A 24591-nucleotide genomic window follows, 5' to 3' on the forward strand; every position below is an offset into this window, starting at 1 on the left:
CTTCCTGAGTTGGTGCAGAAAGAACATTCGGAGAGGGGCGGCATACAAATCTAAATAATAAATAAATAAATAAATAAATAAATAAAATCAATATTAATAAAGATCTTAATGATGCAAGCAACAATTTACAGTCATACAGTCCTAAGTGGGAGGAAAAGGGTGATAGGAATGATGAGAAAAAAACTAGTAGTGATAGTAGTGCAGACTTAGTAAATAGTTTGACAGTATTGAGGGAATTATTTGTTTATCAGAGTGATGGCATTCGGGAAAAAACTGTTTTTGTATCTAGTTGTCTTGGTGTGCAGTGCTCTGTAGCAATATTTTGAGGGTAGGAGTTGAAATAGTTTATGTCCAGGATGCGAGGGGTCAATAAATATTTTTACAACCCTCTTTTTGACTCGTGCAGTATACAGGTCCTCAATAGAAGGCTGGTTGGCAGCAATTGTTTTTTTCTGCAGTTCTGATTATCCTATGAAGTCTGTGTCGGTCTAGTTGGGTTGCAGCACCAAACCAGACAGTGATAGAGGTGCAGATGACAGACTCAATTATTCCTCTATAGAACTGTATCAGCAGCTCCCTGGGCAGTTTGAGCTTCCTGAGTTGGTGCAGAAAGAACATTCTTTGTTGTGCTTTTTTGATGATGTTAGGTGACCATTTTAGTTCTTGAGAAACGATAGAACCTAGAAATTTGAAGGTCTCTACTGTTGATCCTGTGTTGTCTGGTATTGTAAGAGGTGGTAGGATGGGAAGATTTCTCTTAAAGTCTACCATCATTTCTACGGTTTTGATTTATTATTTATTTATTATTATAGAGGAAGTCTCTAATATGATGCTCACGGTAGCTTGTGTAGATGGAACTCATTTTTTAATGGTTTCTGGGGTGTATTTTGGCTATACTGTTAGGAGCTTACAAGTAGTCCTTGACTTATGACTGGTTACTTAGCGACTGCATGAAGTTTTCAACTGACACCAAAAATGTACTTACGACACAAATTTGAAGTTCGATGACCATGTGTCACACTTGGTGCATTCATTAATTCCATTCTGGGCACTCGGCAACCATTACAGCAATTTGCAGTGTCCCATGGTTACACAACCAAAAATTACACTTTCTTGCCAGAAACCATTTACTTCTGATTTCCAGCAAAAAAAAATCTGCCCATTGCAGATAATGAGTTTACTTGACGTCCATAGCATTCGTTTTACCACTATGTTCACTTAATAAACTATGTTCACATTATGACCCGCTTAATGACCCCTATAATGTCATATAACCATGAAATGCTCCTGGTTTGCTCGTGCCTGTCGGTTGGCGGAGAGCCGGTCGCGAAGGCAGCGTGAGGCTCTGCCTACTTGCTTGGACGCTGCCATTTGGGTTCTTTTACCCTCTGAGCATGCGCAAAATATTCTGTGCACCAAACCGAGAACATTTCACCCCTGACTTTAACTCCAGGCTCAATTATGGTCATAAGTTAAGGACTTATCTTAGAAACATAGAAACACAGAAGATTGACGGCAGAAAAAGGCCTCATGGTCCATCTAGTCTGCCTATTATACTATTTTTATTTATTATTATTTATTGGATTTGTATGCCGCCCCTCTCCGTAGACTCGGGGCGGCTAACAACAATGATAAAAACAGCATGTAACAATCCAATTAATAAAACAACTAAAAACCCTTATTATAAAACCCAACATACACACAAACATACCATGCATAACTTGTAATGGCCTAGGGGGAAGGAATATCTTATTTCCTGTATTTTATCTTAAGATGTTTATCCCAGGCATGTTTAAATTCAGTCACTGTGGATTTACCAACCACCTCTGCTGGAAGTTTGTTCCAAGCATCTACTACTCTTTTAGTAAAATAATATTTTCACACATTGCATCTGATCTTTTCCCCAACTTGTTTAGGGCTGGGCTCTTTTTTGATAAAGTACAAAATTTTATTTATTTATTAGATTTGTAAGGTACAAAATTTTGTACCTTTATATGTTGTAAGCTGCCTATTAGTCTAATTAAATGGATGGATGGATGGATGGACGGACGGACGGAAAGACAGACAGGTAGGTTAAACAGGGAAGAAACATTCCACAAACCTATGTTCTATCCATAGTTTTAAGCAACTTTAGAACAGTGTTTCCCAACTTTGGCAACTTGAAGATATTTGGACTTCAACTCCCAGAATTCCCCAGCCAGCATTTGCTGGCTGGGGAAATCTGGGAGTTGAAGTCCAAATATCTTCAAGTTGCCAAGGTTGGGAGACACTGCTTTAGAAGACTTCTGGAATAAGAACTTTTTAACTGTTGAACCATGAAAAACCTGTTCAGGCAAAGCTTTTCAATACCTCTCTAACTGCAGCTTCTTCATCTCCGTGATCCTTCCCCATTATTCTTTTTATTATTGTGTTATTTTATAGCAGGATATTTTGTTGCCCTTTGCCTCTGGTTTGTATATTTGTGTAATATAATATTGGCAAATCAAAGGTGAATTATCCTGGTCAGGCGAGTTGCATTTCAATTAACCTGCCGAACAAGTTTGAAAACAAACTTACTTGTCACAATTCAGAGAAAGAAAACGATTTCTTTTTGGTGTCTCTTTTCCTCTTCCCTTCTAGGCTGGAATTGTCTGAGGAAAAGGTCTTCAAGCTTAGCAACTTTAAGACTTGTGGACTTCAACTCCCAGAATTCTCCAGCCAGCATAGAATCAGATCATAAGTAGCCTTTGATGGGGGTGTTGTAACTTCGAATGTTCACTAGGCGAGGTCTGTGGTATATGTACTTGCTTTTTCAGTTGGACCAGTGATTCTCAACCTTAATGCAGTTCCTCATGTTGTGGTGACCCCCAACCATAAGTCTAGCGCCAATTTTTCCAACAGAGCTTTAAGCTGATTGGCAGGAAGGTCAGAGGAACACCCCCACTGTAAACACCTGATTGGTCGGATTGTAAAAATATGTTCCAAGGTGCTAGAATAGAAGCTTTAGTTCCTAACACATCGTGGGAAATTTGTCTTTTTCCCAGGGTCTTAGGCAACCCCTGTGAAATGGTCGTTCCACCCCCAAAGGGGTCCCGACCCCCAGGTTGAGAACCACTGAGTTAGACTATTTGGAGTAATTCTTAACCCAATAAGAGTTGCAAAGGTATAACAAGCAGGAAGAGGGAGATTGTGATCCCCTTATATAGAGCGCTGGTGAGACCACATTTGGAGTACTGTGTTCAGTTCTGGAGACCTCACCTACAAAAAGATATTGACAAAATTGAACGGGTCCAAAGACGGGCTACAAGAATGGTGGAAGGTCTTAAGCATACAACGTATCAGGAAAGACTTCATGGACTCAATCTGTATAGTCTGGAGGACAGAAGGAAAAGGGGGGACATGATCAAAACATTTAAATATGTTAAAGGGTTAAATAAGGTTCAGGAGGGAAGTGTTTTTAATAGGAAAGTGAACCCAAGAACAAGGGGACACAATCTGAAGTTAGTTGGGGGAAAGATCAAAAGCAACATGAGAAAATATTATTTTACTGAAAGAGTAGTAGATCCTTGGAACAAACTTCCAGCAGACGTGGTTGGTAAATCCACAGTAACTGAATTTAAACATGCCTGAGATAAACATATATCCATTGTAAGATAAAATACAGGAAATAGTATAAGGGCAGACTAGATGGACCATGAGGTCTTTTTCTGCTGTCAATCTTCTATGTTTCTATACTTCTGTTTACACTGACTGGCAAAAACGTTCGCTGAATATTTTGTAAGTCCTGCCACTGAACATTTATCCCTTTTGCAGCTGTAGCAATTTCTTGAAGACTTTAGGGAATTATTCGCATTGGCTACTTCTTGTGGCTTTCCTTCTTAGGTACAGTGGTACCTCTACCTAAGAACACTTCTACTTAAGAACTTTTCTAGATAAGAACCAGGTGTTCAAGGCTTTTTTGCCTCTTCTTAAGAACCATTTTCTACTTAAGAACCCAAGCCCAGAAAAAATTCCCAGGAAATTTGAGAGCGGCACAAAGGCCCGGCCAGTTTCCTGCAATTCCCCCTTTAATCCCGACCATCTTGGGCTTTTCTGGGCTGCCAGAGGAACCTTTCGGTGGCACTTCAGGAGGCTTTGGCAGTCCAGAGTGAACGAAGAATTTCCTTTCTCTGGGCGCTTGGAGAAGGAATAAACATCTGCCAGCGCCCAGAGAAAAGAAACTCTCCCTTCGCTCTGGGCAGCCCAGAGCGAACGGAGCATTTTCCTTTCTCTGGGTGCTTGGAGAGGGAATAAACCACTTCGCTGTAATGACTCCCTCACGCTGCCTCCCATACACCCGGCACGAAGTTACCTCCTGGAGCGTCTAGGGGTGAAAAGGCTAAATTATTATTATTATTTATTAGACTTGTATGCCGCCCCTCTCCGTAGACCTGGGGCGGCTCACAACAGTGATGAAGGCAATCCATAATAACAAATCTAATAATTAAAATCTAAAAAATCTAAAGGGACTCTTTGCCCTGACTGGATCAACTCAGCTTCAGCCAAACCGATAAGTCACCACAGTGAAGGAAAGGCGCCGGCTACAAAGTGAGAGAGAGAGAGAGAGAGAAGAAGGGAGCCCTTCAGCATGGGGAGGAAAAGGAAGCAGGAAGCAGCAGCACCATCTGCTGCCTTTCAGTCAAAGGAGTGGGAGGTTCCTCCCTCTCGCCACATGGGTTTCTCTCTCTGGCGCAGTGTGCGGGAGGCAGCCTCGCGCCGGATGTATGGAAGGCGCGTGCTCCTCCTCGCTGCCTCAGACTCCCTCTTTTTTTAAATAAGCCTTAAAGTTTTTGATTTTTTAAATTGGTCTCACCTCACCTTCCTTCAGCAGTGACTCCCTCCTCCTCTTCTTCCTCCTCCTCCTCCCACCCAAATTCTGAGCTTTTATTTCTTTCCTAATGGGTTTGCACGCATTATTTGCTTTTACATTGATTCCTATGGGAAAAATTGCTTTCAATTACAAACTTTTCTACTTAAGAACCTGGCTACGGAACGAATTAAGTTCTTAAGTAGAGATATCACTGAATATACAAGTAGAAGATGATGTGTTAGTTTATAAATTTGCAACTGTGGCAGCATGATTGATTTCATTTTTTATTTAAAAATTCTGGAAATGAGACAAGTCCGTTTTGCCAGCAGGTTGATGAAACCACTTTACGTATAAGATCAGAATTTCTGCAAAATACATTTAGTTTTTCTCTTCCTCTTTTTTTTGTTTCTACCCTGCCTTCTTTTAATTGCCTTTGCATGTTATGACCTATACGCTGATTTCCTAAGAATAGTTACAAACAGTCCCAAAATGTAGGCCATTTAACAGACAAAGTTGAACAAAGGCTTTAATCCATCACTCTGGGGGGGGGGGGATTATTGACCCCCTCAGAAATGGTCCGCAACTTGGACGTCCTCCTCGATCCACAGCTAACATTAGAAAACCATCTTTCAGCTGTGGCGAGGGGGGCGTTTGCCCAGGTTCGCCTGGTGCAACAGTTGCGGCCCTACTTGGACCGGGAGTCATTGCTCACAGTCACTCATGCCCTCATCACCTCGAGGTTCAACTACTGTAAGGCTCTCTACATGGGGCTACCTTTGAAGAGTGTTCGGAAACTTCAGATCATGCAAAATGCAGCTGCGAGAGCAATCATAGGCTTCCCTAGGCATACCCATGTCACACCAACACTCCGCAGTCTGCATTGGTTGCCGATCAGTTTCCGGTCACAATTGAAAGTGTTGGTTATGACCTATAAAGCCCTTCATGGTATCGGGCCAGAATATCTCCGGGACCATCTTCTGCCGCATGAATCCCAGCGACTGGTTAGGTCCCACAGAGTTGGCTGCCTCCGAGTCCCGTCGACTAAACGATGTTGTCTGTTGGGACCCAGGGGAAGAGCCTTCTCTGTGGTGGCCCCGACCCTCTGGAACCAGCTCCCCCTTGAGATCAGAATTGCCCCCACTCTCCTTTGCCTTTCGTAAGCTCCTTAAAACCCACCTCTGTCGTCAGGCATGGGGGAATTGAGATATTCCTCTCCCCCCAGGCCTATACAAGTTATGCATGGTATGTTTGTGTGTATGTTTTGCTTTTTAATAAGGGGTTTTTAGTGACTTTTAATTATTAGATTTGTTATACATTGTTTTTATTATTGCTGTGAGCCGCCCCGAGTCTGCGGAGAGGGGCAGCATACAAATCTAATAAATAATAATAATAATATTGAGTGCTGATAGGCAAGAAGACTTTTGCCGTAAAATCAGCATATTAAAATCTGAACAGAACTAATTCTTACAGAAACTCTTCTTCGTGATGGCCACATTAATCTGTTTTCCTTCTGTTCTTGGCAATTTCAGGCAGCCTGTTTATTGTCTCAATATACGTGGCAGCTCATCTCAAATTCATAACTCTGGGCTGCTAACAATGTTTGAAGACAATTAAAAAAAAACAACCTTGCGTTCAGTCATGTTTGATTCTCAAGAGATTGCCGGGACAAATCCCTGCAAATTTTCATAGCAAGGTTTTTCAGAAGTGCTTTGTCATTGTTGCCTTTTTAGGGCTGAGAGAAAGTGACTGGCCCAAGGTCACCTCGCAGTCCAAGGTTGGAATGGAATAGAATAGAATTCTTTATTGGCCAAGTGTGATTGGACACACAAGGAATTTGTCTTTAGTGCATATTTATTTATTTAGACCTCACCTACAAAGAGATATTGATAAAATTGAACGGGTCCAAAGACCGGTAACAAAAATGGTGGGAGGTCTTAAGCATAAAACTTATCAGGAAAGACTTCATGAACTGCCGCCCCGAGTTTGCGGAGAGGGGCGGCATACAAATCTAATAAATTATTATTATTATTATTATTATTATTATTATTATTATCATCATCATTATTATTAACTCAATCTGTATAGTCTGGAGGACAGAAGGGAAAGGGGGGGGACATGATTGAAACATTTAAATACTGTATGTTAAAGGGTGCAATAAGGTTCAGGAGGGAAGTGTTTTGCATAGGAAAGTGAACACAAGAACAAGGAGGCACAATCTGAGGTTAGTTGGAGGAAAGATCAGAAGCAATGTGAGAAAATATTATTTTACTAAAAGAGTAGTAGATGCTTGGAACAAACTTCCAGCAGACGTGGTTGATAAATCCAGGAAGTTCGGCAAAGGTTCGGGTTCGGGAGGCCGCTGAGAAGCCCCGCCGCCCGGCTGTCACCTTTTAAAACAGCCGGGGGGCTTCCCAGCATCCTCCTGAACCCGAACGGCAAACCAGAACTTCTGGGTTCGGCATTCGGGAGGCCGCCGAGAAGCCCCCCAGCTGTTTCAAAAGACAACAGCCGGGCGGCGAGGCTTCTCGGCGGCGGCGGCAGTGGCGGCGGCAGGTTCGTAAGAAGGAAAAAGTTCGTAAGAAGAGGCAAAAATTTTCTGAACCCCGGGTTCGTATCTCGGGTTGTTCGTAAGACGAGGGGTTCGTATCATGAGGTACCACTGTATTATGTGATAGAGAAGATAATTTTTCTCTACCCACCTTTTCTATCCCATGCATGATTTTTTCCACTTCGATCAAGTCACCCCTTAAACGCCGTCTTTCAAGGCTGAAGAGACCAAGGCGTTGCAACCTGGTTTCATAAGGGAGGGGCTCCATTCCCTTGATCATTCTTGTTGCCCTTTTTTCAACCTTGTAAAAAGGTTTGACACTGGATGACTTTATCAACAAATTGTTGGACAGAAATATCTCACCTGTTTTCCCGGCAGGGCATTATTTATCCTAAACAAAACAGCTGGTTGACAGCCAATTAAGTCAGGTTAGAGAAATAAGAGTCAAATGACAATAAATATTGTGATTTGGCAGTAAAGAGTGTCACTCCATCGATTTTGGACCTGGATCTTTGAAACAAAACTCAAAAGGTCTCAATTTTCAGTACCTGATGCCACTGATTTTTTTTGTTCAAGACATAGCAAGAGATAATAATTTATGCTGTCCACTTTCAGGGATGCGTTGGAGGTTTAAGTAATGCCAATGGCAGCCTTAGAAGGAAATCGCAGGATTGCCAGAATTTTACAGCAACTTGACAAAATGGAATGAAACAGCTAATTCATTATACATTAAGCTGTTTGTTGTATAATGAAAGGCTTGATAGCATCAGGATGGCTGAAAAATGGCATTTTTGTGCCAGCATCTTCCATAAGGCCTCGTTTGTAATAGGAGTTAGAAAAATCAGAATGAAAATTGGAAATGGCCTGGTTGTAAACCAAAGTGAATATCTATTGCAGTCCATCTATTTTTTTTAATTTTTTAATTTATTATTAGAGTCGAAAGGGACCTTGCAGGACATCTAGTCCAACCCCCTGCTCAAGCAGGAATTTTACAACACCCTAGTCTGATGGCAGTCCAATCTCTTATTAAATACGTCAAGTGTTGGGGCGTTCACAACCTCTGCTAGCAGGTCGTTCCATTGGTTGATCTGTCTGACCGTCAGGAAATTCTTCCTTATTTCCAGGTTGAATCTCTCCTTGGTCAGTTTCTATCCGTTGTTCCTCGTCTATCCCTCTGGTGCCCTGTGTTGTACATACCCCTGGTCAGTTGGAGGATGATGAAGAAATTGAGGACTCTGATACAGATAGTGTTTATGAATTAGTGGTGGGCCTGGGGTTACAGGTAGTAGAACAGGTGGGAGGCCAGCCACAGGATGTGGCTATGAGTCCAGAATCTAGTGAAGAAGAATCAGACGTTCGCTGGGTGAATCCTAAATTCAGAAGGGGCCAAAAACGCAACGAACAGGTGTTTGGAAGAAGATATTAAGGGGAGGAATGGGTTAAATATTGGAGTGATGTATTTGGTACGTCAGGGGGTCAGTGGGGAAGAAGGGTGGAGTTTCAATGTTGTAGGGCTAAAATGAAAGGTATTTCATTCAGCTCCCAAGCAAGCAAATGCATTCTGTGTTATTTTACAGTCACTTCTGCTGTTTTTGAATTGTGCTGTGAGTACATAAATCTTGTTAAAAAGGCTGGGAGGAATGTATGAGGAATGCAATTAAGAAAGATAACGGGAGGAAGAGAAATGTGCTAGTATGAACTGTACAGTGATACCTCATCTTACAAACACCTTGTCATACAAACTTTTCGAGATACAAACCCGGGGTTTAAGATTTTTTTGCCTCTTCTTACAAACTATTTTCACCTTACAAACCCACCGCCGCCGCTGGGATGCTCTGCCACCGGACCTCCGTTGCCAGCAAAGCACCCGTTTTTGCGCTGCTGGGATTCCCCTGAGGCTTCTCTCCATGGGAAACCCCACCTCTGGACCTCCGTTGCCAGCGAAGCGCTCATTTTTGCGATGCTGGGATTCTCCTGCTGGGATTCCCCTGCAGCATCGCAAAAACATGGAAGTCCGGAGGTGGGTTTTCCCATGAAGGGGAGCCTCATGGGAATCCCAGCAGCGCAAAAATGGGTGCTTCGGCTGGCAAAAGGGGTGAATTTTGGGCTTGCACGCATTAATCGCTTTTCCATTGATTCCTATGGGAAACATTGTTTCGTCTTACAAACTTTTCACCTTAAGAACCTCGTCCCAGAACCAATTAAGTTTGCAAGACAAGGTATCACTGTATTTTGAATACGGAAGGGAATAGAAATAAAGATGGAGTTTCTTTGTTTATGAAATACTGCATTTAGTAAAAGTTATTTGTAATAGCTAAAGTTCTACTAGAAACCAGAACACCCTGGAAAATAGCGTGACCCCCTCCTCTCTGTGGCAACCCCTCAAGTATCTGTAGACTGCTATCATGTCCCCCATAGCCCTTCTTTTCCATCAGACTATCCATGCCCAGTTCCAGCAACCTCTCTTCGTATGTCTTGGTTTCTAGTCCCTTTATCATTTTAGTTTATTTATTTATTTATTAGATTTGTATGCCGCCCCTCTCCGCAGACTCGGGGCGGCTAACAATAGTAAAAAGACAATGTAAACAAATCTAATATTAAAAGTAATTTTAAAAACCCCAATTTAAAGAACCAATCATACATACAGACATACCATGCATAAATTTTATAAGCCTAGGGGGAAGGGAATATCTCAATTTCCCCACGCCTGACGACAGAGGTGGGTTTTAGGAAGCTTACAAAAGGTAAGGAGGGTGGGGGCAACTCTGATATCCAGGGGGAGTTGGTTCCAGAGGGTCGGGGCCGCCACAGAGAAGGCTCTTCCCCTGGGTCCCGCCAAACGGCGTTGTTTAGTCGACGGGACCTGGAGAAGGCCAACTCTGTGGGACCTAATTGGTTGCTCTTTTCTGCACCTTTTCCAGAGTTTCTATGTCCCTTTTGTAGTGAGGTGACCAGAACTGAATGCAATACTCCAGGTGTGGTCTGATTAGGGCATTGTATAGTGGGATTAGTACTTCCCTAATCTTGGAGTGTATCCCCCTGTTGGTGCAGTTTAAGATTGTGTTGGCTTTTTTAGCTGCTGCTGCACATTGCTGGCTCATATTTAGTTGGTTATCCACCAAGACTCTGTGATCTCTTTCACAGCAACCACTGTTATTTGTGGACTTCAACTCCCAGAATTCCCCAGTCACCAAACTCACATGAAAATTTCACAAAGTACTCGTTGCTAAAATATGGAGTTCTATGTTAGAGGATCCCAAACTCTGGGCCTTGACGTATTTGCAACCTGGCTGTGAAAACGGCAGGCAAGAGCGCGGACGCAACCCCACTTTATTTATTTGTTTATTTGTTTATTTGTTTATTTGTTTATTTGTTTATATTTATATTTATTTTCTTTCTTTCTTTCTTTCTTTCTTTCTTTCTTTCTTTCTTTCTTTCTTTCTTTCTTTCTTTCTTTCTTTCTTTCTTTCTTTGATTTGTATGCCGCCCCTCTCTGTAGACTCGGGGCGGCACACAGCAATGATAAACAATATATAACAAATCTAATAATTTTTTAAAAACCACTAAAAAACCCATTATTAAAAGCAAACATACATACAAGCATACCATACATAACTGTATAGGCCCGGGGGAGATGTTTCAGTTCCCCCATGCCTGACAGCAAAGGTGGATTTTAAGGAGTTTACGAAAGGCGAGAAGGGTGGGGGTAGTTCTAATCTCTGGAGGGAGCTGGTTCCAGAGGGTCGGGGCCACCACAGAGAAGGCTCTTCCCCTGGGTCCCACCAAACGGCATTGTTTAGTTGACAGGACCCGGAGAAGGCCAACTCTGTGGGAGCTAATCGGTCGCTGGGATTCGTGCGGCAGAAGGCAGTCCCGGTGATATTATTTTTATTTATTTATTCGATTTTTATGCCGCCCTTCTCCTTAGACTCAGGGCGGCTTACGACATGTTAGCAATAGCACTTTTTAACAGCCAGCATATTGCCCCCACAATCCGGGTCCTCATTTTACCCACCTCGAAAGGATGGAAGGCTGAGTCAACCTTGAGCCGGTGATGAGATTTGAACCGCTGACCTACAGATCTACAGTCAGCTTCAGTGGCCTGCAGTACAGCACTCTACCTGCTGCGCCACCCTGGCTCGTTGAGCCACTTGCGCAAGCAGCGGCAGGCGTGAGCGACCATCACACATGTACATTATTCATGCAAATGGAGTGGTATACATGTGCACGTACTTGGCCAACCGCTTGTGCAAAACAATCACCTCCCCTCCACCCGATCTGCAAGAAAATGTTGGAAAACTCTTTCTATACTTGAAATATCTGGTGGTAATCAAGCTGGATGGCTTTAAAAAAGAGATTGGACAAGATTTGATAAGGCTACAGTATAGAATAGAATAGAATAGAATTATTATTATTATTATTATTATTATTATTATTATTATTATTATTATTATTATTAATTAGATTTGTATGCCGCCCCCTCCGAAGACTAGACTAGAATATTATAATAATAATAATAATAATAATAATAATAATAATAATAATAATAATTTATTAGATTTGTATGCCGCCCCTCTCCGAAGACTAGAATAGAATTCTTTATTGGCCAAGTGTGATTGGACACACAAGGAATTTGTCTTTGGTGCATATGCTCTCAGTGTACATAAAAGAAAAAGATACATTTGTCAAGAATCATGAGGTACCACACTTAATGATTGTCATAGGGGTCAAATAAGCAATGAGGAAACAATCAATATTACTAAAAAATCTTAAGGATACAAGCAACAAGTTACAGTCATACAGTCCTAAGTGGGAGGAAAAGGGTGATAGGAATGATGAGAAAAAACTAGTAATAATAATAGTGCAGACTTAGTAAATAGTTGACAGTGTTGAGGGAATTATTTGTTTAGCAGAGTGATGGCGTTTGGGAAAAACCTGTTCTTCGTGTGCATGCTTCTGCGAATGTACACGAAGCAAAAATATGGAAAAAAGATGGCGGTGCCCAGAGGGTTGGCACTGTAGTGGCTGTGTGCAAATTGCGCAATCTGGTAGCCACTACCAATAGCAACCCGCTACTGCCCCCAGTCTTTCTTTTCTCTAGAGTGGCCAAACCTCCATTGTTTTCGTGTGCAAAACCTCAGAATTAAAGTCCTATTTTGCCTGATAGAAGCCAATTCGGCAGAAGTTGGGTTTGTACGAAGAGAATACCAAAAAAAAAAAAAAAATACAACTTAAAGGAAGAGCTGTTAAGACACAACTATTTAAACACAACCACCCCCTACTCCCAAACCTTCCTCTGAAGTTTAATTGCAGCTGCCTTCTTGGGTTACTTTATTTTTTAGGTCAGGAGCGCTTGCCTAATCTCCCTGGGACAGGCGGACGTAGACAAACAGCTTCTATAATCTTCCCTTGGCTTCAAGTAACAAGAGGCGCTTTGTTGATTTGTCGAGCGATTTACGAGGGGTTTCGCTTTGGAGAAAAGTTGGTTGAAAAAATATCTCAGTACAAAGCTGCTTTCAAGCAAGGAAGGTATGTTTATTATATTTTTTTAAAAAATCTTACGCTTTAAAAAAAAATCTTGTTTCTTCAGCTTGAATTATTGGGAGGGGACTGTCTTCTGGGATAGGAACCGGGTTCCCCCTGGTTTGGTCCGGTTCTATAGAAATGTTAGTAACTCACGGTGGTGTCATAAGTGCCGCCATCTTGTTTTTTTGCTTCTGCACATGCGCAGAGGGTAATTTTTGGCAAGGGACATATGCGAGCGAAGCAAATACACCCATGCAAAACATGCATTTCTGTTGCAATGAGAACTGCTGGGGAAGGTAAGTAAAACCCACCGCTGGATAGGAAGGAATTATTGGTTTAGTTTAGTTTAGTTTAGTTTTATTGGATTTATATGCCGCCCCTCTCCGAAAACTCGGGGCGGCTAACAGCAATCATAAACAATATACAGTAATAATTCAATACTAAAAGCGAATTTAAAAAACCGTTAATATAAAAAACCAAACATACATACAAACATACTATATATACAATTGTAAAGGCCTAGGGGGAGAAGGAATCTTAATTCCCCCATGCCTGGCGGCAGAGGTGGGTTTTAAGTAGCTTGCGAAAGGCAAGGAGGGTGGGGGCAATTCTAATCTCCGGGGGGAGTTGGTTCCAGAGGGCCGGGGCCGCCACAGAGAAGGCTCTTCCCCTGGGTCCCGCCAAGCGGCATTGTTTAGTTGACGGGACCCGGAGAAGACCCACTCTGTGGGACCTAACTGGTCGCTGGGATTCGTGTGGCAGAAGACGGTCCCTGAGATAATCTGGTCCGGTGCCATGAATTACGATACATGTAGTCCTTGAAATTTATCTTGCTAAGCAAGACATTTGTTAAGTGAGTTTTGCTCCTTTTTTTGACCTTTCCCACTGCAGTTGTTAATTGAATCCCTGCAGTTAATAATTAATAATAATAATTTATTAGATTTGTATTCCGCCCCTCTCCGAGGACTCGGAGCGGCTCACAACAAGTTAAGTCACAAGTTGTTAAGTTGCCATATTTTTTGGAATACAAGACTCACCTTTTTCCTCTCCAAAAGTATCTGAAAATTTGGGTGCGTCTTATACTCTGAATGTAGCTTTTGTTTAAAGCTTTTTTTTTCAGCCCTAACCAGGTGCTAACAATCTTCCCAGCTCTCACCTTGCAGGCTCTTTCGTTGTTACTCTTTGCAAAGAATGTTTTCCAAGTCCTAAGTCTTTGCAGGTTTTTTTTCATTGCTCTACTTCCTCACAATGTTTCTTTCTAGACCTAAGCAGGTGCTAACGATTTTCCCAGCTCTTACCCACTTGCAAGCTCTTTCATGGTTACTCTCCCCAAATAAGTTTTTTTTAAAGCTCTAACCAGGGGATAAAATAATGTGCTGAAGCTGACCAGACTAAGGATGCTGGCCAGATGAATACCTGGTAAGCGGATTCTTTTCCCTATTTTCCTCCCCAAAAACTAAGGTGTGTCTTATACTCCAAAAAATACAGTAGTAACCCGGTTGTGAAATGAAGCTGGATTCCCCATTTACTTTTGTTTGTCAGGAAGTCACAAAAGGTGATCACATTTTCTCGGGATACTGCAACGGTCATAAATAAGGAGTCATTTGCCAAATTTTGATCATGTGTGTTAGTATGTCTCGGTACGAAAACATCAACACACATTAAGCAGAGTTATTGTGGTGTAGGAAATGTGGGTTAGCTCAGCAATGACTCAGACTTAGTATCAATGTATATACAACAATATTATTATTTACAATTATACAGAATCAACAATATAATACAGTGTTCCCTTGATTTTTGCGGGGGATGCGTTCCGAGACCGCCCGCGAAAGTCGAATTTCCGCGAAGTAGAGATGCGGAAGTAAATACACTATTTTTGGCTATGAACAGTATCACAAACCTTCCCTTAACACTTTAAACCCCTAAATTGCAATTTTCCATTCCCTTAGCAACCATTTAGATTATTACTCACCATGTTTATTTATTAAAGTTTATTAAAAAAAATTATTAAAAGCAGACGGAAGTTTGGCGATGACATATGACATCATTGGGTGGGAATAACCGTGGTATAAGGAAAAAACTCGTGAAGTATTTTTTTAATTTATATTTTTGAAAAACCGTGGTATAGACTTTTCGCGCAGTTTGAACCCGCGAAAATCGAGGGAACACTGTATATACAACAATATTATTTACAATTATACAGAATCAACAATATAATACTACTAATAGTTTACAAACCACGCACACAGCAAGAATACAGCTTACGGCAAATATATCTCTAACAAAGTAACTCCCCCCCAAAGGGAACGGTGTTGGCGCCCTCTTATGGCAAACCATTAATATTTCATTAAAGATATAGTCTACATTTTACAAACTAACATGGTTAGCTACTGTATGGCAACACCCAAATAGGTTACGTTCTATATACTAACAATGTGACCCTGGGGATGGTGCAACAGTGGTAAGTGTGAAAATTGGTCATAAGCCTTTTTTTTTTTGATGACGTAACTTTGCACGATGAATAAATGAACAGTGGTAAAAACTAGGACTTCCTGCGTGCATTAAGTTAATTATTGGAGAAATGTCTTTATATAGTCTATGTCAGTGAAGGGTTCCCGATCGCCAGCACTTCCGGTACGCTCCTGATGACCGGCATGGGTGCGCGAGCACTGGTACGAGATTCCCCTTCTTCATATTCACAGGAAGTGAAATTAATTTTTTTTTAATTAGGATTTTTAAAGATTGTTTTAATGTATTATTAATTGGATTGCTATTACTGCAACGCTCTCTACATGGGGCTACCTTTGAAAAGTGTTCGGAAACTTCAGATCGTGCAGAATGCGGCCGCGAGAGCCATCGTGGGGCTTCCTAGATTCGCCCACGTTTCTGCAACACTCCGTGGCCTGCACTGGCTGCCAATCGGTTTCCGGTCACAATTCAAAGTGTTGATAATGACCTTTAAAGCCCTACATGGCATTGGGCCAGAATACCTCCGGAACTGCCTTCTACCGCACAAATCCCAGCAGCCGATAAGGTCCTACAGAGTTGGCCTTCTCCGGGTCCCGTCGACCAAACAATGTCGTTTGGTGGGCCCCAGGGGAAGAGCCTTCTCTGTGGCGGCCCCGGCCCTCTGAAATCAATTCCCCCCAGAGATTAGAACAGCCCCCACCCTCCTTGTCTTTCGCAAATTACTCAAGACCCACCTTTGTCGCCAGGCATGGGGGAATTAGGATATTCCTTCCCCTAGGCCATTACAAGTTATGTATGGTATGTTTGTGTGTATGTTTGGTTTTCATAATAAAGGTTTTTAGTTGTTTTATTAAATTGGATTGTTACATGTTGTTTTTTATCATTGTTGTTAGCCGCCCCGAGTCTGCGGAGAGGGGCGGCATACAAATCCAATAAATAATAATAAATCCAATAAATAATAATAAAAAATAATTACTGTTTTCTGTTGTTTTGTACATGCTGTGAGCCGCCCTGGGTCCTCGGAGAGGGGCGGCATACAAATCCAACTAAATCATAAATCTTAAAATCTTAAATCTCACATGAGGACGTTTGCCCGTGCGAGATTTCACTGTCCCTGCTTTATGGAGGAAGATGTAAAGGAGCATTTGTCATCTGACAGCTGTTTATTCCAAATCCCTCTTACCCAAAAATAAACTACAAGGGTTATCCGGAAAGCAAGGTTACAAGGCGTATAGCTCTCGCAGGGAATGTTCGCGGGGGAAGTTGGTATCACTATCGGGTAGCGGGAAGCCAGCGGAAGAGAAGGAGCAGTGCCAGTGGTCACTAGATCATTGACTGGCGTTGTGGTGAAGGTTAGAGATGAGCGTCCTCATTCGATTTCCCTCCAAGTGCGAAGCGCGCGCTGTAATACGCTACCTGGATGCTAAGGGCATGAACGCTGCTGCGATGGGTGCCCAAGATTTTTCTCACTAATTGCTGAGTTTTGAATTTTTGGGCTAAAGGAGAATGGGTGTGGCACCACTGCATTGATTGACCTTTGGGAATACAGTGTTCCCTCGATTTTCGCGGGGGATGTGTTCCGAGACCGCCCTCGAAAGTCGAATTTCCGCAAAGTAGAGATGCAGAAGTAAATACACTATTTTTGGCTATGAACAGTATCACAAACCTTCCCTTAACACTTTAAACCCCTAAATTGCAATTTTCCATTCCCTTAGCAACCATTTAGATTATTACTCACCATGTTTATTTATTAAAGTTTATTAAAAAAAATATTTATTAAAGGCGGAGGAAAGTTTGGTGATGACGTATGATGTCATCGGGCGGGAAAAACCGTGGTATAGGGGGGGAAACCGCCAAGTATTTTTTAATTAATATTTTTGAAAAAACGTGGTATAGCCGTTTTGCGAAGTTCGAACCCGCGAAAATCGAGGGACCACTGTATAGTGATAAGCCCAAGTTTCATCTCCTGTTGAGAAAAGCCTTGCCTTCAATCTCAAAACGGTCAAGAAATTCTTGGGTGCCATTGACCTGTCGATATTGTGCGCTTCAATCAGCATCTTGGGCACCCATTGCAGCAGCGTTCATGCCTTTAGGGTCCAGGTAGCGTATTACAGCGCGCACTTTGCACTTGGAGGGAAGCGGAATGAGGACGCTCATCTCTAACTTTCACCACAACGCCAGTCGATGATCTACTGACCACTGGCACTGTTCCTTCTCTTCCACTGACCTCCTGCTACACGATAGTAATACCAACTGTTGTGGTTAGCTCTGGCCCAGCTTCTGCCCCAAGGACTGTGGATGTGGGGGAGACATCCACATGCTGCAGGCCTGTTTTGCTCCCGGTGGAATCTGATGATGAAGGCTCCTCTGACCAAGAAGACATGAGTGACAGGGAGGAGGAGAGTGTGGCAGACAGCTCAGAAGGAGATCAATTATCTAGCTCCTCCTTGGATTCGGAACAAGAGTTAATGATACAGCCACGCATGCGGAGAGCGATGCATAAGCAACAACAACTGAGAGATTATTATCAAAGAAAATGAGGCCACCTGTGGTTGGGTGGGGCTGTGGTCATTAGTGAGGCTGCTATAAATAGCAGCCTGTGGGTTTGGCCAATGTGGAGGATTATCTGATCGTTGTGCTTCGTGCCTGCCTTGCTGACTTTGACCTTTTGTGTGCTGATTTTTCCCCACGTTGAAACTAAACCAGAGCAAAGTGTGTTTCACTTTGTGAAAGAAGAAGGACTGTGAATTGCCTCACAGCTGCAAGCTAAGTATCACAGAACTGATAAGGGACTTGTACAAATTACCAGTTTGTTTGGAGACGAGTGCTCTGTGCTATACCAAAAGAGGGCTTGGTTTAAGTGAATTTTCAGTATAAAGAACATTGTTTTGAATTTTCAAACGTGTGTGCGTCTGAAATTTGTATCTGTGAATTTTCGGGAGGATTCCACCAGAGAGCCCGACAGAACACCAACATTCCCTGTGAGAGTTACATGCCTTGTAATTTTACTTTCCGGATAACCCTCGTACAATGAAAAGAGGAATAGAGACGGGATGGGACCATTCCCCAGACAAATTCCGTCTTGCAAAACAAGTTACAGTACAGAAGTGGATGCTCAAAAAAGAACTATTAGTGTTAGTCTTCTCAACATTCCTATCGCCCCTCCCCTCCCACTTATGACTGTGTGACTGTTGCTTGTATCTTTACGATTTATATTAATATGGATTTTTTCCGGATTGCTTATTTGAACCCTATGACAATGATTAAGTGTTGTACCTCATGATTCTTGATGAATGCATCTTTTCTTTTATGTACACTGATAGCATCTGCACCAAAGACAAATTCCTTGTGTGTCCAGTCACACTTGGCCAATAAAGAATTCTGTTCTATTCTGTGTTGTGCTCTGCTCTATTATTCTATTATTCTATTATTTTATTATTCTATTCTGTTCTATTCTGTTCTATTCTATTCTGCTGCTCCGAGTCTTCAGAGAGGGGTGGCATACAAATCTAATAAATTATTATGTTGATACAACACAGCAAACGAGATCACTATGGATTTCATATTTCATCACCAGTCGGGCGCTTCCCAAGCACCTAGGACTGCGTGATGTAGCGGCGAATTATGTTTGCTGATCCCAGTAAAGCGGCCTTTTGCAATTGACAGATGGAGATTTTGTCAATTCCGATGGTTTTCAAATGTCTGCTGAGATCCTTTGGCACTGCGCCCAGCGTGCCAAGTACCACTGGGACCACTTTCCCGGGCTTATGCCAGAGTCGTTGCAGCTCGATTTTTAGATCTTCGTATTATTATTATTATTATTATTATTATTATTATTATTATTATTATATTGTATTCTAACTACATAACCAGTGGTGTATTAGGTTACATTCATGATTATGTAAAGTTCTCCTTAAATTTATGTTACAGGTAGTCCTCAACTTACAACACTTCACTTAGTGACCATTTAGAGTTACACCACACTCAAAAAAGTGACTTATGACTGTTTTTCACACTTATGACCGATGCAGTGTCCCCAGGGTCATGTAATCAAAATCCATGACAGTTATGATAGTTACTGTCCCTGGATCATGTGATCCCCTTTTTACGACCTCCTGATCAGCAAACTGAACAGGGAAGCCTGATTCACTCAACAATCGTGTCACTAACTGAACCTCAGCAGCGATTCAACCTAACAACTGTGGCAAGGAAGGTTGTAACAGAGGACAATACTCAATCCTGCTGGAGTTGGGTGGCATATAAATATCACAAAATAAACAAATAAATAAATTTAACAAATGTCTCTCTTAGCAAGAGCAATTTGGGGTTCGATTGGGGTTGTAAGGTGAATGGTTTCAAGGTATTGTTTTTCTTTTGTTTTTAATTATTTACCATCCAGACATCCATTTGGGTTACTATGCAAATTTAATAAATATTGTGCTTTTTTAGGGTGGGGTGTGTGGGGGGAAACAGACTGGAGGGTTAACAGCGCAAATGAGCAGAAGAAGAAGACAGTGAAAAATGGAGCCATTAAAATGGATCAATCAGATTGAATAATTTAATTTAATTTAATTTAATTTAATTTAATTTAATTTAATTTAATTTAATTTAATTTAATTTAATTTAATTTAATTTAATTTAATTTAATTTAATTTAATTTAATTTAATTTAATTTAATTTAATTTAATTTAATTTAATTTAATTTAATTTAATTTAATTTAATTTAATTTAATTTAATTTAATTTAATTTAATTTAATTTAATTTAATTTAATTTAATTTAATTTAATTTAATTTAATTTAATTTAATTTAATTTAATTTAATTTAATTTAATTTAATTTAATTTAATTTAATTTAATTTAATTTAATTTAATTTAATTTAATTTAATTTTAATCCACCCAATCCCGTGGGACTCAGAGCGGCTCACAACAATGAATAATACGATTCAAAGATACAAAAATCAAATATAGGTAACAAAAACAGTAAAAAACCCATAATAAAGACCCTAATGAAATATCCAATCAAACACACATACATACCAATCAATCATTGTTCAGCCATACTTAGGTGTTAACTTTCATGGCCCACAGGCCTGCCGGCAAAGCCATGTATTCACGGTCTCTTGGAAGGCCAGTAGGGTGGGAGCAGTACGAATATTGGAGGGTAGTTGGTTCCATAGAGCCGGGGCAGCCACAGAGAAGGCCCTGCCCCACGGGCCCACCAACCTGCATTGCTTAGTCGACGGGACTCAGAGAAGGCCAACTCTGTGTGGTTTAATTGGTCTCTGGGAGGTATTCGGCAAGAGGCGGTCCCGAATATAGTCTGGTCCTAAGCTTTGTAGGGCTTTATAGGTAATAACCAACACCTTGAATTGTGACCGGAGACTAATTGGCAGCCAGTGCAGTGCGTGGAGCGTAGGTTTTATATAGATGTACCTAGATACACCCATGACAGCCGCATTAGCTGGCTGTCTCCGAACACTATCTATCTATCTATCTATCTATCTATCTATCTATCTATCTATCTATCTATCTATCTATCTATCTATCTATCTATCTATCTATCTATCTATCTATCTATCTATCTATCTAATCTACCTATCTACCTATCTACCTATCTACCTACCTTATCTACCTATCTACCTACCTACCTATCCATCCATCCATCCATTCATTCATCCATCCATCCATCCATCCATCCATCCATTCATTCATTCATTAGATTTGTATGCCGCCCCTCTCCGTAGACTCGGGGCGGCTCACAACACAATAAAGCAGTTCATGACAAATCTAATAATTTACAATTTAAAATATTTAAGGGTAGCCTCCTGACCGTAAATTTGAAAAACGAATTTTAACGTTTTCTTTCTCTCCTCTTCTCCTCCCAGGAGGCTCAGTTCTCTTCCTACCGAGCTTTTGAGCTGGTATGGATAATGGTAGAGCGGTGGAAGGTCAAGTGGGCTTAAAACAGAAAGATGCGGAGGTCAGACGTATTCTTCCAGAGGTGAGCATACTTTTTTTTTGTCTTGTGGTATCATAACTCTAGTGAAGGGTTTCCTCAACCTTGGCGGTTTGAAGATGTGTGGACTTCAACTCCCAGAATTCCCCAGCCTTGGACAACAAAATTGGTTACAAATCAACGCGATAAGCACATATTTAAGTAAAAGGGAAAATAAAGAAATATTCATTAGACAAGAAACAAATTTAGAGAAGATATTAAGGGAAAAGAGCAAGAATATAAAAGCACAAACAGGTAATATATAGAGAGAATTGTTAAAAGCAGAAGAACAAGTAGTAAAAGGATTGACGAGATATTGGCAGGATGAATTAGAAATTGATGAATGGGATATGGAAGGCATAATTGAAAATATCAAAAGAATTAAAAACACAAGAATAAGAGAGATGAGAAGAAAAATATTACATAAATGGTATTACACACCAGTACAATTAGCACGTTTTCAAACAACGAAGAAAGGAAATTGTTGGCATGGGTGTAAGGAAAAAGGAGTATTTATGCATATGTTTTGGGAATGTAATAAAGTTCAAAAATTTTGGAAACAAATACAAATGGAAGTGAATAAAATTACGAATGGTAATTGGAAAATAACTAAGGAAGCAGCATTATTGATAAAAAATAGTGAGGTAAAAGAATATGGAGAAATCAAAATTGCAGCGATAGAAAGTGCCCAGGCAACTATAGTGCTTGGGTGGAAAGATGACAATAAATGGACGATAAAAAATTGGTGCAGATACATGGTGGACCACATTCACTATGAAATTATGGAAATTAGACTACATAATTACAATGAAGAGAAATTAGCAGCAACAATGAGGCGGTGGGAGAAGGTCAAAAGTTATATATTAACAACATCAGTAAGCGATGCAAATGTAAGAAATAAAATTCAATCACTTTATAAAGAATGAACAATAACCCAGAGATGAAGCAAATGAAGGATACAAAATTGAATCTTCCCTGGTGAAGGGAATTTTTATTTTTATTTTTGGTGATGGCACATTTATGCTTATGTTTTGTCTTTTGTAAAATTCTAAAAAAAATCAATAAAATTATATATTTTTTTTAAAAAAACAGAATTCCCCAGCCAGATTCGTTTTAAAATGTCGAAAAGGAGGACAGGTAGGAAGACACTTTGCGAGGAAGGACAGAAGGACAAAAGAAGGACTGTCCTTCACCTAGGCAGAAAAAAACCCTGGACACACATACAACCTGGGAGAAACCCCTCTTAGCAGTAGCGACCTCGGAGTCTTGGTGGACAATCAACTAAACATGAGCCAACAATGTGCAGCAGCAGCTAAAAAAGTCAACACAATCCTAAGCTGCATCAACATGGGAATACACTCCAAGACCAGGGAAGTCTTAATACCACTCTACTACGCCCTGGTCCGACCACACCTGGAGTACTGTATTCAGTTCTGGTCACCACACTTCAAAAGAGACATTGAAACTCTGAAGAAGGTGCAGAAAAGAGCAACCAAGATGATTAAGGGATTGGAAACCAAGAGTTACGAAGAGAGACTGAGGGAACTGGGCATGGATAGCCTAGAGAAAAGTAGGGCCAGAGCGGACACGATAGCAGTCTACAAGTATACGAGGGGTTGCCACAGAGAGGAGGGGATCACTTTATTCTTCAGGGCACCAGAGGGCTGGACGAGGAACAACAGCTGGAAGCTGACCAAGGAGAGATTCAACATGGAGATAAGGAGGAACTTCCTGATGGTCAGAGCGATCAACCAATGGAACAACCTACCAGCGGACATTGTGAACTCCAACACTCTGGACATTTTTAAGAGAAGATTGAACTGCCACTTGACTGGTGTGCTATAGGGTTCCTGCTTGGGCAGGGGGTTGAACTTGATGGCCTTCATGGTCCCTTTCAACCCTAACAATCAATCAATCAATCAATCAATCAATCAATCAATCAATAAGGATGATTGGTCTCCTTACCTTCAGCTGACTAAGGAATTCTGGGAATTAAAAGTCCACAAATCTTTTTTCTCGGTATAAGATTTTTTATTTTTTCTCCACCATAAAGTAAAACAATATATAGTTATAAACACAACAACAAGGTTTAAAATCAATCATATACAAACTTTTCTTTTCCCATTACTCCCTCAATGGAGGCTCTTATCTCTCCCCGTGTAAAACTTTCTGCTAATTTTATACAATATTAGCAATTCTTAAAAATCTAAATTAAAAATTCTCCTCTTACTACAAAAGGTTACAACAATGTAAAGAATAAAATCTCTTTTATCTAAATTCTAATCTTATATCATATAGCTAATTAAAATGTCCCACTATATATATGTATCTTTAATAAAAGAAACTATTCATAATATATCATCTACATGGTAAAATAAAGTTCTATATGTTTAAATAAATTTTAAGTAAATTTTGTGTTATATGATTGCATAGTGCTACAACCATTTCTCATATTTGCCATCGAAAGTCCACAAATCTTAATAGTTGCCAAGATTGGAGACCCCCGTTCTGTAGGAATGATTCTCGAGTCCTGTTTGTCTGTTTGTTTTTTGTGTGTTCCATTGCTGGGGAAGATGGAGACTCAGGTCAGTTGAAGACTTAACTGCCTGCATTCATGTCATATGCAAAGCTTATTTTGAGTTACATTTATTTATTTATTTATTTATTTATTTATTTGTTCGTTCATCCATCCATCCATCAATAAATAAATAAATAAATAAATAAATAAATAAATAAATAAATAAATAAATAAATAAATAAATAAATCTATATATAACTATATATATAGCAGCACGAAGCTTACAACTTCAGCCTGATGATGGTGAATGTGATTTCACCGAAACGTCGCATAGACACCCAAAATATTACACAGGGCAAAACCCGAACTCAGAACAATCTACATACATATACCTGTGAAAATCTATGAAAACATATATATATATATGTTTATTTATTTATTTATTTATTAGATTTGTATGCCACCCCTCTCCGTAGACTCGGGGCGGCTGACAACAGTAATAAAACAACATATAACAAATCTAATATTCAAAATAAAGTAAAAACCCTTATTAAAAACCAAACATACACACAAATATACCATGCATAAATTGTATAGGCCTGGGGGGAAAGGAATATCTCAATTCCCCCATGCCTGATGGCAGAGGTGGGTTTTAAGGAGCTTACGAAAGGCAAGGAGGGTGGGAGCAATTCTGATCTCTGGGGG

At 40.6% G+C, this 24591-nt stretch overlaps 1 protein-coding gene across 3 annotated transcripts in view; it reads left to right on the forward strand.

The window, feature by feature from the left end:
- Nucleotides 1–24591, forward strand: part of SLC25A42 (solute carrier family 25 member 42) — a 54194-nt gene that overhangs the window by 16482 nt on the left and 13121 nt on the right. For 2 of the 3 annotated variants that reach the window (XM_070746151.1, XM_070746159.1), the window contains exons 2-3: nt 12719–12905; nt 21259–21374. In XM_070746151.1, coding sequence (XP_070602252.1) covers nt 21297–21374 — 78 coding nt within the window. In that variant the 5' untranslated portion in view covers nt 12719–12905; nt 21259–21296. The remainder of the gene's footprint in view (nt 1–12718; nt 12906–21258; nt 21375–24591) is intronic. The other variant, XM_070746168.1, reaches the window with a different exon arrangement.

This window comes from Erythrolamprus reginae, chromosome 1 (assembly GCF_031021105.1).
Source record: "Erythrolamprus reginae isolate rEryReg1 chromosome 1, rEryReg1.hap1, whole genome shotgun sequence".
In the NCBI taxonomy this organism is placed as follows: Eukaryota; Metazoa; Chordata; class Lepidosauria; order Squamata; family Dipsadidae; genus Erythrolamprus; species Erythrolamprus reginae.